Here is a 15,952-nt window from a genome sequence, read left to right as displayed (position 1 = left end):
TTGATCTTGCATGCAGTCATGGGCTCTTAACAGGAACACCAAAGTACTCATAAGCAAGAATCAATCTTAAAATTTCTTCTATCTAAGGGCCAAGGAAATGCTACTTTTTTACTTTTTCATCTCTTGGTGTTATTTTTCTCGCGCAGCTCTCCCGCTTTCCTAGAATTTGGCTTCCCTGGCAGCTCTGTGTGATGTGTTCTCTGTTGCTACAGCACTGGAGACTCTGCAGGAAAAAAAAGAAACTCGCTGCGTCACTGTGAGATGCTACGGTTACAGTGGAACCCATTGATAACAAAAGTGCAACAGCAGCACCATTTGTGCCACTGTCAACGAAACTTATTTACGTGTGCCACCCTGTGTTGAACTACCCCTGTTGCACCAAACTTTTCTTACCAGTACACTTTAGAATTCTCTTCTTCCCTTTTGTCTGCAATGCTCATGAAACTTGCTACATGTAGGTTCTGTTCACTTTTGCAAACAAAATAGAAGAACAATGTGTTGCTTTCCTTTCATACTAATTTTGCCTTCATCTAGTCTCCTTTTCATTTTTATATCTATTATTTCATTGCAACGCCTATCACGGTGAGAACCTGGATGGACCTGGAAAATATGTTCTATTTATCAGGGGTTCTGTTTACTGAAAGATGAACAAGGTTGCTGAATCCACGTATTAAAGCAATCATATTATAGCTAGTTGTCGTCCCATTTAAGTAGCGGTTCTGTTGAAGAGATTACCGTATACCGCGAGTCTACCGTATATCTGGGCACTCCGGGTAAATATTCGTTGTGACTGTCATTAGTCTTCTGAAATGGGATGTGTTCATGTTCCTAAAACAAAAATATTGCTCATCGTTGGCGCACTATGTACATCAGGATTTGATGCTCTCTGGCTATCACTGGCCCTTGCTTCATTAAGCACCACATGCATAAATCTCCTTATCTGTAGTTCTAGTATCTCCAATGCATTCATTTTTGTTTGCAGGTAATGGGAGCTGCAAGGCCATTTGAGGTCAATATGTATGGGATCAAGAGAAAACATTCAAGAGCCAAACGTTTCACCACTGCAAGATCGGGACGGTGCAACGCTGACTGCACTTTTTTTTCTTTTATAACAATGACATGTTGCAGTGACTTCGCCCTTTCTTTTGCTTGATGCTATTACAAGCTTGCATGCATCCTCTAGGGGTGTTTCTTAGGCTTAGTCGAAGCTGTGGGCTTTGAACGAGAGCATACTAACTGCTACTTGTAAAGGCTTATTTTTTGGTGCTGGACACATGCTTGTAGTAGACGAACTGTAGACCGCAATTGTGGTGGAGAGCTTGTCGTGGAACTCGCTTTGTGAATTTCAAACTTGAGGATTCTGTAAGGAAAGTTCGCATTGGATGTGCTCAAATGGATTTCACTCCTTTGCTACACAACGATCATTAATGTAGAACAAAGCACCTTTGCTTCGTTTGGCAGGGTGCTACAGTAGTCAAGGAAAATCTTTGCAGCATTTTTTTAAGCTTTACGAATGTGATCGTCTCACTCACACTGTATAGTTTTCGATGCTGTGAGGCATGTGTTTAATGTCTCCACATCTAGTGATGATGTATTTAGCAATGATAACATTAGAGTACAAGCTGATGAAATCACAGGTGCATTTAAATGCAAATTTGCAGCACCTTTTATGTGCACTGTTCAAATAAGAGTCGTGAAATGTAAAGATGTCATGCTGAATTGTTAGAGCTGGGCACCCAGGGATGGATCACCAGTACTACTGCGGTACTTCTGGAGCAGTATGAATTGTTTCTTATATATTTATTTATTTATTTAAGGCAGTTTACACCAATGTATTGGTCAAAACTTCAGAACATCTCTGGAGCACGACTGGCCATGGGAAGTACTTGGTAGTTGTGCCCCTATTACATTCAATAAATTCTTGAACGCGGTTTTTGAAATGCCTAGGCTTCTTTCAGGGGCTTCATTTCAGTTATGTGTAACAAGATTATACTAGTGACAATCGTGAGCGTCATTTTTAGGTGTATCTCGTTTTAGATTTCAAGGGACTACTGTATTTCTTATTAAAAGGGCTGAATATTTTGGGGGGAAAACAGTGAAACATACAGTTGGGTTAAAAAGTTGATAGCAGTATAAGTTTCTCTTTTTTTCTGTGATTGTATGAGCAAAGTTAGGCTTCTGTATCTAGAATTAAAATTCGGGGTATTGTTCGTGCTTTGCCATTTGAAAAAGAGAGGAGAGAGAATTAGACAATAAGCAGGGAAATGTTTAAGAATTTGCACACTGTGTAATGATAAGAATGTTTTCCTTCCTACTCCTCTTTCTTGCTGCTGCACACTTTCCCGAACGACATTGCCCAAGGGGACAGGTAGATTGATTGCATTGCATTGGATATGTTACCAAGTGAAGCTTCACTGAATTGAAATTTCTTCAAACTGGTCTCTGAGGGAGTGTAACAGTCGCAATTCTCAACTATAACATCTAGTGTGTGAACCATTTGTACCTTGTTCACTTGTTTCTCACTGTGGCCAAGCATCAGAGCTGGCAGTGGCAATGTCTTCACCATTGTTTTTTTTTTTTTGTTCATATTTTAAGGGGCCATTTATGGTTTTCATCAACCCAATGTTTTGGACTGTTTTCCACAAGCTGAAAACCCTTTAACATCATTTTCTTTTGCGATATGATTCTGCAACACATGGTCAACAAAGCACAAGTTACCAGATAAGCTAAGTTTCTTGCGTGTTTATATAATGTTGTTGTTCTAGTTGCCGTAAAATGTACCTGGAGTCATTTTTAAGGAGCCAATTAAGAAAGCAGTGACACCAAATTTCAAATTAAAGATGTAGCACTTATTCGATTACTCGATATTCCTAAGTTTTTTAAGTGAAGTATGAATGGCATCCGTTACATCGAAGTTATCCTATTTCGAGGGCAAAGAGCATCCAAGTCTCAACGGCGCATTCTCAGCCATTAGACATTGACAGTACTTTGAAATGTTCAGCTAGCTTCTGGGCCACATCAGGCACAATGTGATTATGAGCGAGCAGCGATGGCGTCTAAAATGTTAGTGTTGTCATCGGGGTGTCCATGCGTGGTACCGTTTGGCGACGACGCCTGGCAACGGCTTCACCTGCTTTGTTTTGCTTGGTTCGTGAAACTTGTTCGTGTTTTCATTGTACCGCTTCTGGTGATTCACCTCGAAGTCGTGAGTGCGAATGTAATCATTCGAATCTTCGGTCATTACGAACAAGTAACGCGCACACGGTGTTCATATGTCTGACCAGTCAGCGTGGCCCAAGCGTGCTTCTCCAGTTGCCTCGTCACTGCTCAGACCAGTGTCGATTTCAGAATCGCTGCGCAGAAAAGAATTGATATGAAGATGATTCGCCGTGCCGCGAATTGGAGCTATTTCATATTCTTCACTGTTTTCATCGTTGCTTGTGGACGCTGATGACAGTGGCGATGATAGCGGAGGGATGAAGACATGCCTAGACACGTGTGCGCCGAGCAGACGAAGTGTCGACCGAATTTCTCGTTACCATTTCTTGAGGCCACGTGATCATGTGGGGAGGGACCACGAGAAGGGACCGCTTGGTAGCACGGGCAGCGCTGAACAGTGGCGAACTTTGCGGCTGTTTTGAATTGGGTTCGATACTGCTCATACTAATTGATAATACACATGTATATGGATTCATCTCTCTTACCTATTATTAGTACCGAATGGTTACTACGAGCTTGATAACTACGCATTGACGCGAAAAATGCGACATGCTGAAAGTTGATGTCACTGCGCCTTTAATATTCCTACTGCCTCCATATTTAATCTTTCTACTGTATTTCTTTATTTTTGTACAAATATCTTTTTTGTTTATACCTGCTGCAATTTTGTGCGGAAAACTAACTGAGAATTTGTTTAAAGTTAGTCAAATAGAGAAAAGGACCAATGAACACATTCCCAATGTGTGTGTGCAATTCTAAGGTATATTAAGAAAAATTGTTTGTTGAGTTAGATTTGTGTATGAGAAAAATCAAATGCAAAACTTATGTTCGAACATTTAAATAGATTCTTGATTAGCTAAAAGGGCTCAAAAGCAAATGTTAGGCAGTGGAAAGTCATTGAAGTATCTGTCCATGGTGTTGATTTTACCGGTGTAGGCTGACAACTGGCCAGTTTTTTTATGTGTTGGTTGCGGTTAGAGTTACTGTATATGCTCATAGGCTCTCTTTGGGGAACCTGAGTGGCACATCTTTTTAACAATAGTTTGTGCTGTCAATTGGAAAAGCAGCCATGCAGTACAGAGGAGCCACTGCTGAGGCACTGATAAAAACCATTGATGATTGCAGCGCCACCATGTCACTACAGTTAAGCTCTTTATTCAATAACAAGCCACTGCTTCTGACATAGGTATCAACTTATTCTTTCTTTAGAGCAAAGATCACATGATGAGCTTCTTCCTTTTTGTCTTTGGAAATAATTTACAGCTGCTGATCGCACATTTTTCAACAGATGGCGCCACCAAGCCATAGGTAATGAGAGGTCTAATGGTAGATATGTTGGATGTTTCAATTCGTTAAGAAAAAATTGTGTTGTTCTTGTTGTTCTGACCTGCAAGCTTAAAAAAAAAAACAGTTCTAAATTTTTTCTAGTCAATGCAACAGAACGCAGGAGTAGTATCATTTAACTACGGTAACATACGTTGCTGTGAGTGTGCTTAGTGTTTACATAAGGCACTACTTATCCTGACAACAATGATTGCTTTTGCATGCAAGGCCCATGCACCACTCTGGCTCCTAGCATCAGCCTGTACAGTAACTCTAGTCAGACTAACACTGCATTTGAACGTGCATGAATATTTGAACAAACTTTCCAAAGTACCTTTGTTCTACAAGTTCACCAAATAACTTATGTAAACTATGGCAATGAAATTTATAACTGGGACAGACATCATAAGAGCTCAAGTCTTGACAATAACATTGAAAAGGAGAACTTGCTCCTAATTTTTGCTGCCTATTATGAATGATATCTATTAAGTTATTACAAAAGGTTTTTGAAAGCTTACTCTATAAACTGGCTCTTTTTGATGTCCCTTAAACTGCATTATTCGTTGTGTTTAACTACAATGCTGCTGTTATGTACTCTAGGCATGTTCTTTCTCTTTACTTGCTCTTTTGTAGTAACTCGAGCCCTTAGCAATTGGGCTCACAAAGAAGTGTCTGATGTACATTATTCTGGTGCTTATTATATACGGTATAGCATGCCTAAAGTATATATATCGCTGTAGCAAACAGAGCTTGCCCGAATGGGCTGTTTATAGACCATTCTAGAAGGGCCACAACAGGCAAATACTTGAAGCGTAGCTGGAGTGACCGGTGTCCATTCTGAACATCAATTCTTGGCATTCATTTGGCGCCTCCAGATTGCTTAGACATTTTGATATTTGTAGTTGTAGATCAAAGACAACCCAGTGGTGACAAGTCTTCCATGGGCACCACAAGATTTCAGACATTAGTTGGCTAGATGCTGTAGCCATATGGGGAGTTAAAGATCTTGTAGTTCTAGCAAGTCATTGAAAAAAAGTGGCATTGGTGAAGGTGATAGTAAAAACCCCCTAATCATCAACCAGTAAATTCATATGTATATATGTCAAATGCAACCATTATAATATTTGTACTACATTAGCTGCAATATTCTAGGTGTATATTTGCGTATGCCCTATGTCATTGGGGAATGATTAGTTTCACTTAGATGGCGTACACCAAATCTTATGCCTGCCATTTTGTTTTTAAAAAAGCAGTGTTCTTACTATGAGGGACACCTTAAAGATATTCTAAGGAGTATGGATCTGTTACTTCAGCTTGGCTTTTAACATTTGCCATTAGTGTCCTTTCGAGGTGGTGTGCCTATACATAGTGCTTATTTATAATCCTTGGGTGTAAAGGACTCACCTGTGTTCTTTTATGGCGTATTGAGGAAATGCTGTTTCACACCTTCCGTCCCTTTGACAGCTCTGGGAAATTTCTCGGGGCAGTTTTGGTGAAGCCTGTCTGTGAAGTTGAATGTTGTGTGCCTGTAGGTGTGCGAGATACTTGATATTGACCAATTATTATATGACGAAATGTTTGACAGATGTTGCACATGTGATTGTTACTCAACTAAGAGGCCTCCGTTGTTCCAGACTTTGCTTTCGGTTTTATCATTTTGTTGGCAAGATGTAAATAGTATTTTATATATGTTGTTAGTGTTAGATGGCTATGTGTTCTGCTGTACAATCTATAGCCTTCCTGTACATTCAATAAAGTGTCGATGGAAGCTCCTTGTCTTCTACTTATTTGACTCTGTAACAAGCGTATGTTTCTTGAGAAGGTTGTTCCATAGCATTTCTGAGGTACATACTACGCAAAAACTCTCAGAATCTCTTATGCATTTGCCTAACGTTGTTTTGTACGTCCTCAGAGATCGGACCACCTTTCGTGAACATGTGATGCGATGTGATGATGTCATCGTGTGACGTTACGTCACTTGACATCATTGTGACTTTATGATGACGTCACAAATGTATAAAATCGGCATCTTGTGGTGATGTCATCTCGTGATGATTTTTTGTGTCGTTTGTCCTGGACGTCGCGGGATGCAAGAAGCCGCCAGTCGTGTATTTCGCATTTGATGAAGCATCTAAGACTTTCCTCTTTATGTAGTGCCATAATAAAGTTTTTATAGTAAAGTTTGTATACATCCGGTATGGAACACAAGGGCATGGCGGATGCACAGTAGGGTTTGTTAGGCACCTTACTTCTTCTTCCTTAGTGTCATCATCGATGTTTTTTGTTTTCTCACTACCACTCAGGTTTTAGACTTTTGCTCCGGTTTCCTACGAGACCATTGTTATTGACCACTCTAAGGAACTGACCTGCTCTCGGTAAGCAGATGCTACGTAATGCACGGATTTTCAGGACCGTAACGTGTTACAAATCTTCATGCATCGTGCCTTATATAGTTGCTGCTGGCAGTGTGAAAGGTACATGTGTAGTGAGGAAGAGGGGCCTCAGGGGCATCGTCATCAGCATAAGTTCGTGCTTGCTGCGCTTGGCCAGATGCTGCAAACTGCTTTGCCTTCTGCGTTCTGCTCTGCAAATAAACCCCGTTACCTCCACCATTTGTAACGGGGTTTATTTGCAGAGCAGAACGCAGAAGGCGAAGGTCCAGCCAAGTGCAGCAAGCACGAGCGTATGCTGATGGCGATGCCCTTGAGGCGCCGAGAAATGCCGCTGAGGCCCCTCTTCTTCACTACACATGTATCTTGGATACTAGCTTAGATAATTTTTTTTTTGAGTATGTTGTGTGCGTTTCACTCACAAGACGTGTATCTGTATCTCTGTTTCTGATTAATGAAATAATCTGTCCTGTATCTTGAGACTCGAGTTACTGTGATCGCAACAATAGCACGCGAAACAATAGATGTTGGCCGAACTCTGTACCTCAACCGAATACTGCTGGTACTAAGACCCATGAATAAAACTAAAAGACAGTAATATTCTTTTACTTTTCAACTGGAGTCCTCCTGCGTGAACAGGCAATGAGGTCTGCTTGTCTCTGTGTGTGGAGCAGGATCATTTTGTGGTGCTCGTGCAGTCTCGACAAAAACTAGCACACGAACGCCTGTGCTTAGCGATATTTTGTTTTCTTGATTTATTTAAGTGTGTGGCAGCGCCATTGCATTAGATTTTAGCCACTAACCTGTGCTGCATACTTCAATGCGTGCGGTGTCTTTTGCAGAAATTTTGATGCCAATATAGTGTTGTTATTGAAGTTTTTTTTGCGGGGTTGTTCGTCATGAAATCTGAAGAATGCAAGATTGGGGTTGCTTTGCGTCTTGTGGCATTTAGACATCAGCTATTTGAAAGATCTTGAGGATATAATTTCGACGAAGATGTTATGCGATTGACTATTGTGCTGGATACCTACGCTGGATCTAACAGAACAAGCATTTGCTAAAGAAAAGATATCTTTGCGTACAATATCTTTTTATTCCCGCTGTCCCAAAGCAGAGACTCCAAAACCACTACAGACTAGGCCGTCTCCGCTATCCTCCAGCCCACAAAAACCTCCCTCGGCGTGATGCCGTCCTGTGGCGCAAGCTTCAGACAGGCGTCTTTCCCGACCCCTGGCTTTATAGCAAGGTATACCCACACCTGGTGACACCAAACTGTAAATACTGCTCACAATCGGCCACCCTCATACACATGGCAGGAACGTGCCCACAGTACGCTGATGCTTCTCACACAGAAGATACATGGGAGTCCCTTCTGCATATCACTCACTCAACACAGCAACGCCGGGTAATCTGACCTCGCTGACCCCGCTGACCCCGCTGACCTCCTCTAAGCAGCGTAACTGACCTCTCGGCCGGTCCCCTCTTTTGGGAGTAATCAAGTTTTTTGATCATCATCATCTAAAACGACAAATTGATTGTTAATTAGCTTTTTCTTCCCATGCATTACCTAAGTCTTTACTGTTTTCTCCTATCTGTTTGCTTAAATATAAGATAAGCTCTCTGCTTTATTACTTTTAACTGTCTTTGTATTTTCTACTACTCTTTTATATATTCACCATCCACTCAAGTTCTTTTATGTCAAGGCGATGTCGAGGACAAAGGAATCTGCGCTTGCCTATAATTTCCTGTAACAAAAAAATTAAAATCATCTATCATTACGATACTGCCTAATGCAAATCGTGAGTGCAGCTTTGTGTTGGGTCAAGGCCAACTGTGTGTTTAAAACTTTGTCATTCCACAAGGTATCCACTACGTCATTAAGCATAAATTTTGTGAAGTAGGACGTCATTCATTTTTCTGTGGGTAAGCGGGGTACCCACTACACAGCTGCACAGTATTATGTGAACTTTATTGATGCTGCATGTGGCCGACGATGATAAATTACGGCTTACAACATTGCATTGGTGAATGAATAGCATTAAACCACCCACTTGTTGTGTAATCAGCATTGTGTAATGACTGGCTATTTTACTCTTCTGTCACGTTATGTTGCATAAACTAACACAATTCCTTACACCGACATGATGCCTTTGTGGGGTCTTTTTGCAAATAAGTTTCAAGCACACACACACACACACACACACACACACACACACACAAATGTCGTTTTGTGGTAAGCACGCAGAAGACCCGGGTTCAAATCTCGTTCGAACCTGGGCATTCTTTCCAGGTTTTTACACCGACGGCAATGATGATGCTGCTCAACGCGGGAACAGGCGCCTAAGAGCTGTGTTTTAGTATAGAGTTTGACTTACCAAGTGAACTAGCGAAATTGAGATTTCATATATTTGTGATGGTTCATGGGTGATTGTGGAAAATGAAAAGAACAAAGATGAGAACAGTTGGAGTAAACCAGTGTTCTGACTGAAGTGGTGTCTCCTTTGTTGCTGGTATAGTATTGCAAATTATTAATAGCCACCTTAGGGATGTTAGGAATTTGAGAAACATAGTTATATCTAACGCTTCATTTTTTAAATGAACTACCCTACAAGCCGCGTTAGGCTATTTTACGTAGATATTAAATTTTCACTCTTGTTACCTTGGACGAGAACAATTTTTTGGACAATTATTTGGTTCCCTGCTAACCTTGGCTTGAGGGTCGGAGGCCTTTTCAATCTCAACGAGCTAGCCCATTCCAAGGCGGGAGGCTTCACTTACCGCGCCGGGACTTGTGCTTCTCAGACGGAGGAGTCAGCCCCCAGCCTTCATTTTAGGGACATTTTGACTACCTTCAACGAGATCACGAAGCATTATCAATAAGCCGTAGGTCCTTTCCATTGCCACACGAAAAGTTGTCTAGGCCACAGGCAATCTCTCTTCGCATGCTTCAGACGGGAACATACCCTAGCCTCGTAACCTATAGCCATTACTCCGATATTTCAGAACTTTGTCCGGACTGCCAGAATCGCAGTGATTTTAACCACTTGCTCTGGAGTTGCCCCTCTTTACAAAGAAAAAAATGAAGAATTTTCTGAGAACTTCTTTCATTTAATGCTCACGAGTCCGGTTCTCGTACAACAACTCAAGGCTGTCCAGAAGGCCCACAATGCGGCGGTGAGGCTGGGCCTCCCCGTCCCAACTTGGGAGCGGCCCGCGATCCTACACTTATAAAACGGCATTGGAATCCTTCAGGACCCCAATAAAAGTTTTTCATCCACCCATCCATCTTGTTACCTTGACAATAAGTTTAAATCTTAATACGTTTACGCTAGACGTAAAACTCCACATGGGCATTTGCGCCGTCGTACGAAGGCTTTTAATTAGATCGCGACAGGCTAGCTGGTCGACAAGCAGAACAACGGGACCTATCAAATACAAAAGTGGCAAGCTGAAGACTGCGCAGTGGTTATAAGGAGCTGCCATGCTAAGTAGCCTAGAGAACCCCACTAAATAATTTCAGGTAATATACTTAGGGCAAGAAATATAAATATATATAAATACTGGCATTGGCACTTCGAATGAACATTTTGAGGCACAAACTAAACTTTCATTCTAGTGAAACAGGGTTGGTCGTGGTTAAGAAATTTCCTAGCAAGCATTTCTGTGTTCAAGTGTTTTGCTGTCACATTATATAGATCTATGACCATCTGATATGCCATTGCCCTCGATTTGCCTCCGAAAGACAGAAGCTTTCGGACGCATTGAGACAATTGGACGATCGGCCACACTCTATGCAGATGCTTCTGGAACACCGTCCTCGCCTTTCGTCGGCCCAGAAAGTAGTCAAAGCTGTCGTGTGCTTTTTGAGGACTACAGGCCTACGTGACAACCTTTAACTTTTGTGTAGTGCCACCGCTGCATACGCGCCAGCCGATTGACTGACAATCCTTTTTTCTCTCTCTCTTTCTTTTCTCTTTCCCCTCTCTCTCATCTTTATGCCCCTTCCCATTCCCCCAGCGTAGGGTAGCAAACCGGGCATGTGCCTGGTTAACCTCCCTGCCTTCTCTCTTGTTGTTCGTCTCCCTCTCCCCTATATAGATCTATACTAACAACTTTGCAAATGTATCACGCAATATTGAAATGCCATTGGTAAGCATCGTGTCGGATACAACGATTGTGGTAGTATCTTGTCTATGTAACTCGGATACTTGCCCGAGTACTTTGTATCGTTTCGCAATACAATTTAGAAGTAGAATTATCCAGCATACAGGTAGCTACAAGATGAACCTATGTGTTAAGAAAGTATGCGAATATGTAGTCTTGAGTCTCCGTGAGCATTTGGGTTTCCATTAAAATAGAGGCGTACGAGCTTTCATTTGAAAGTTGTTTCATTTGTGGCCTTGCTAGTTTATTTGCAGAAACGCTGCTGAATCAGCGAGGCGTCGTGGTGTTGACACGAACTGCGACATGTTGCACGATGGGATAAAATACATTTTATTCCTGAAGTATGACAACATTTTCGCTCAAAAGCAACAATTTCTTAGAAGAAGGCACGATTTGGTATTGCTTTGCTGGGTAACGAAACTCGTCTGTGGTTAAATAAGGCACATAGTATCGTCATATCCCCCCCCTCCCCCCACCCAACCTCATGTATGATCAACACACCGTTTTTTACGCTTGCTGCAAGCAAGCAACACAATGAAAAGAGCGCTTTGAAGAAGTCATCAGTGATCTCCCAACCACTCACTTTCTTAGTTCATCTACCATCATTTCCATGTTTATTTACTACTAGAGATAAATATATGTAAATAAAAAAAATGCGCTATACTATAATTTTCTTCCACGTGTACGTGGGAAGGCACTTCGCTTTTATTGCAAGTTCCAGGGGATGTAACTGTATAGTCACACCGAAAGTAATTGAAGTGAAAACTTCAGAAAACTGTAAGGAGCGGATTGAGTACGTTTGCACTACCAGACTTCTATTTGACAATTGCTTGGCAAATTGAACGATTCGCACAGTGCTCAAACGCGTTAAAAACGGCCTTACGTATGCACTCGGTGTTTCGTGACCTGCATATTTTGATGTCACGACATTCAAAACTGAACTTATTTTTTGTGAAATTCTATTAAGGCGGCGCCCATACATCGAAAATGAGATAGTCTATAGACCTTTTCACAGGACAGAAAAAAATGCCGTCATGCTGGGCTGTGCGCGGGAATACAAAGGATGACGTCACTGCCTCGGCAGTGCACTTTTGAGGGCTCACGCGCATTTAGCGCAGCCTAGAAAATATTATGGCGGTGCCCAGGTAGCCGTCTGTGAAGAGGTCTATATGCAGGTCGGCAGGAAAACGAACACTCTCGCGACGTCAACAAATGCTCCCGCGACGAAAACTGTAAAGCTGGTTTCACCTTGCACTTGGACACATTAGGTGAAGCTTAACACTCTATGATATAACTGCACAGTTTTTTAACGCAACAAGACGCAAAAACAGAGGTATACTTAGCATGCCTCAGACTATAACGGACAGCGGTTAGTATCTTGGTGCCGTTGGTAATTGTCTACATCTCGAAAAAAAAGAAGACTAGGAATAGGACGCTATTGCTTTATTCGGATATTGTTGAAAAAATGCCCCCGCCTCCCCGTAGGGAATTGTGATTGATTCATATGTGGGGTTTAACGTCCCAAACCCACGATCTGATTATGAGAGACGCCGTAGTGGAGGGCTCCGAAAATTTCGACCACCCGGGGTTCTTTAACGTGCACCCAAATCTGAGCACACGGGCCTACAACATTTCCGCCTCCGCCGGAAATGCAGCCGCCGCAGCCGGGATTCGATCCCGCGACCTGCGGGTCAGCAGCCGAGTACCTTAGCCGCTAGACCACCGCGGTGAGGCGTAGGGAAGCGCGAGCAAATACGAATGCATTTCTTGCGCCTAGAGTACACGGCGTAGTAACTTTAATGGCTCCTGTTGCTAGGGGCGAGGATAAGTGCGCGCACAGCTGTTTCTGACAGCTGCCGATGCGTGGCATGGTGCGGGCTCCTGTTGCTAGGGGCGTGCAGGCCCGCTGCTGTTGCTATGGGAGAGGGCGGTGGACGAATCCCGACGGACGCATGACATAGTCCGACTAAGAAATTCATTCGTGTTTAAAATTGGGTGGCTTTCCAAGCACGGAATGTTTCTGGTCGATGGGAATTGGGGCTAAAGAAGTCGCTGAGCGACGAAGAGATCAAAAATGTATATCTATTATAGAAGCTGAACGAACGGAGACATAATCGACGGCATCTTCATGTTTTTTCATAATCATATTTGCGTGGACGCATACACACATGTATATATAGATGACAACAAACCTCCATATTCTTTCAAATGTTAATGCACATGACTCCGCGGACCACAACGATGTAACAGAGCTTTTCAAATCGTCTGTAACGCGTTGAAATTCTGCAATATTTTCTATGTACAGTGTTCATTAAAGCCACTAATTTACATATAAATTATTTCCACACAGTTTAATGCCTATCAGGCTAAGATTTAACAGTGTTTTGTTTAGTCCTAACTCATAGGCCAAAAAGCTGTGTAAATAAAGATGGATGATTGGCTCAAAGCATCGAATTGCACTGAATGCTGTTCAAGTCATAATATTTTCCTGCCTCTGCTGATTCATCAAGCTCAGACGTGGTGATGTCAATACCGAACCCGTGGTGCTGTTGTTTAATTTATAGATATGTTTGTAGACAGAGCTCTGGGAATAATAATAGCTTATTCAAAACGTTATAAAGCTTTATCACAGCTTTGACACGCGTAGAAACACTGGAATAACTTTAACAGTATAGTACCTGCAGGACTGGATGTGCCATTTTGAGTTAGCACTGTTAACATTGATGCATTAGGCGTGTTCTTTGGGCTCATTTCTTTTTTTTTTTTACGCAAAACATTAAGAAAGTTAGGCGCATCCTATCGGTGGCTGTTGATGTTTCACAGCTGAATATAAATGTTAAGCTAATTAACAGAAAGGTTATGTGCTGATCAATTGGAAATGACATCACCAGGTGTTGTTTAGGTCCTGCAGTAATCCTGTCATTTTTGTGCTACGTGACCGTTATGCTCAAGTTCTCAAGTAGTATGTTGCATCAGTGTCACGTCATCTAATACCACGCCATGCATTCGCCAGGTCAATGTCTACTTACTAGAAACTCAACCGTCGTCTAGTATTTAACCTCTATGCTCCAGAGCATGCAGATTCACTTCCACGCGGCATCTCAACACGAGTTCAATTTTTTTCGCTGTCAGTCTCAAGTCGTGGCGCCGACTAGCCCTGCATATTAAAAATGGCGTCAACACTGCCAGAAACGTTGGAATGCAGGTATAAGTGTGGCAGACTATGCTTCACTAGCAAAACTGGCTACAATCCTCTGTGACTGCAGCTAACTTTCAACTTGTGTCGCATAGCGACATTGACTAGCTCGGTCAGTGTACACGTGTCATTTCCTGACACACTAAAGCCGAGATATTGGAATGTGAAAGTGTAAAAGAAAAGCCAGGTGAACAAAAATAAATATTTTGAATGTTTAACATGGTGTATCCATGGGCACATACTTTCAGAGCTACTCGTAAACGATAAAAAAGGACCATTTTCTTCCATCAACGTTTGCGAAAATGCTGACACCTCTTCCTCGAATTAGAGCACATCGTTTGCTTTAAGGAAGCCTGAGGAGATCGCCAAATGATAGAAAAGGAGTTTGAGGTAGAGGGTACCGAATATGTTATACTTGATAAGTTCGTCTACGGACTTGCAAAATTATGTCAAATGTTACATAAAAATTGGTACGTTGGTCAGCAAATCGCCGTCACTTTAATTCATTCATGTTGAACCGCTAACATGTTTCTACCATAAAGAAGCCTTTTTTGAACAATAGAAAATAACTATGACAAACGAGGCTGCAACTAACGTTCTAGCCTTCATGGAACGACCTTACTGACGAAAATCATTGTGGATCAACAGCCTGGAATCACGAAATGAATAATGTAGAAAGAATGTTTTTCATGAGCCGTTCGGCAGTTAACAACTTGTCCCTTGGCCTGTAACCGCTCCTACTTATGAATATGGACATAGGAGCACTTAGGCCGGCGTTCAGCTCGAAGTAACTAATTTTCTTACTGGCCAACACCTCGGCTTTTATGATTAGCTGGCCAACACGTGCTGGCCAGCGACAAAATTAGTGACAGCGAGTTGCTGGTGCGAATCATTCATATAGTTGCGTAGGGTACTGTGAACTTAGTCGGCCCATCAGTCGTAAAACAAACAACAAATATTTCTGATTGTCACACAACCATCGGCAGTTTCAGGGCCGAAAAACAAGAACAGAAGGCAAGTAAGCGAGCCTGCCCTGCATCCGTAGCGGGGGTCAGGCCGGCTGACTAGAACAACAATATACAGGTTTTGTACATGGCTCCAAGACAAAATGGCGTGTCGGCGTGCAGAGGGTGACACAGCGGATCCGCTGCTGTCCTACTGGTAGACGAACTGCGCCGCCTGTGCTGTGCCGTCTCCGTGCCAGTAGGCGCCGTCGGCCGTCATGGTCACCTCCTTGACCTTCTCGCAGTTTGCGAAGTACTTGGGGCTGGGCGGCGAGAATGCGCTCGGGTTACCAGTTGCCGAGTCGACCACCATGCCGTTGTTTCCCTGACCCACTGCGCCGGCAGCGCCACCTCCGGCACCTCCTCCGCCGCCGCTCGGTCCACCGTTCTCTACGTCCTGTACCGCGATGTAAAGTATTCATCGATTTGAGGAATTCATCGTCGCCGACGTGCTATTTACAATTGCTGTTTATTAAAAGCATAGCCGTACGTACAGAGGGGGGCTACATCATCGGTGTTGTATCCAGAATTTTTTTTCGGGAGTATATAAGAGGTGTTCAACCAGCGGCGTAAATCATTGGGGGAGGGGAGGCCCCACCCCCGCCCCGGGCTGAGGTTGGGGGGATGCCCCTTTCAAGTGGCCCCTTCCCCCTTCC

The 15,952-nt window shown here is 42.7% G+C and overlaps 2 protein-coding genes across 4 annotated transcripts in view; one reads left to right on the top strand and one right to left on the bottom strand.

Moving 5' to 3' along the window:
• Positions 1 to 6,310, top strand: part of TBC1D23 (TBC1 domain family member 23) — a 49,678-nt gene extending 43,368 nt beyond the window's left edge. For both annotated transcript variants that reach the window (XM_037422588.2, XM_037422589.2), the window contains exon 17: positions 983 to 6,310. In XM_037422588.2, the coding sequence (XP_037278485.2) occupies positions 983 to 986 (4 nt within the window). In that variant the 3' untranslated portion in view covers positions 987 to 6,310. The remainder of the gene's footprint in view (positions 1 to 982) is intronic.
• Positions 6,311 to 11,402: 5,092 nt separating this feature from the next.
• Positions 11,403 to 15,952, bottom strand: part of LOC119171758 (uncharacterized) — a 29,392-nt gene continuing 24,842 nt past the window's right edge. For both annotated transcript variants that reach the window (XM_037422586.2, XM_075892371.1), the window contains exon 5: positions 11,403 to 15,693. In XM_037422586.2, coding sequence (XP_037278483.2) covers positions 15,448 to 15,693 — 246 coding nt within the window. In that variant the 3' untranslated portion in view covers positions 11,403 to 15,447. The remainder of the gene's footprint in view (positions 15,694 to 15,952) is intronic.

This window comes from Rhipicephalus microplus, chromosome 4, assembly GCF_043290135.1.
Source record: "Rhipicephalus microplus isolate Deutch F79 chromosome 4, USDA_Rmic, whole genome shotgun sequence".
In the NCBI taxonomy this organism is placed as follows: Eukaryota; Metazoa; Arthropoda; class Arachnida; order Ixodida; family Ixodidae; genus Rhipicephalus; species Rhipicephalus microplus.
The sequence above is the reverse complement of the archived record's forward strand: the minus strand, read 5'-3'. Positions and strand labels throughout refer to the sequence as shown.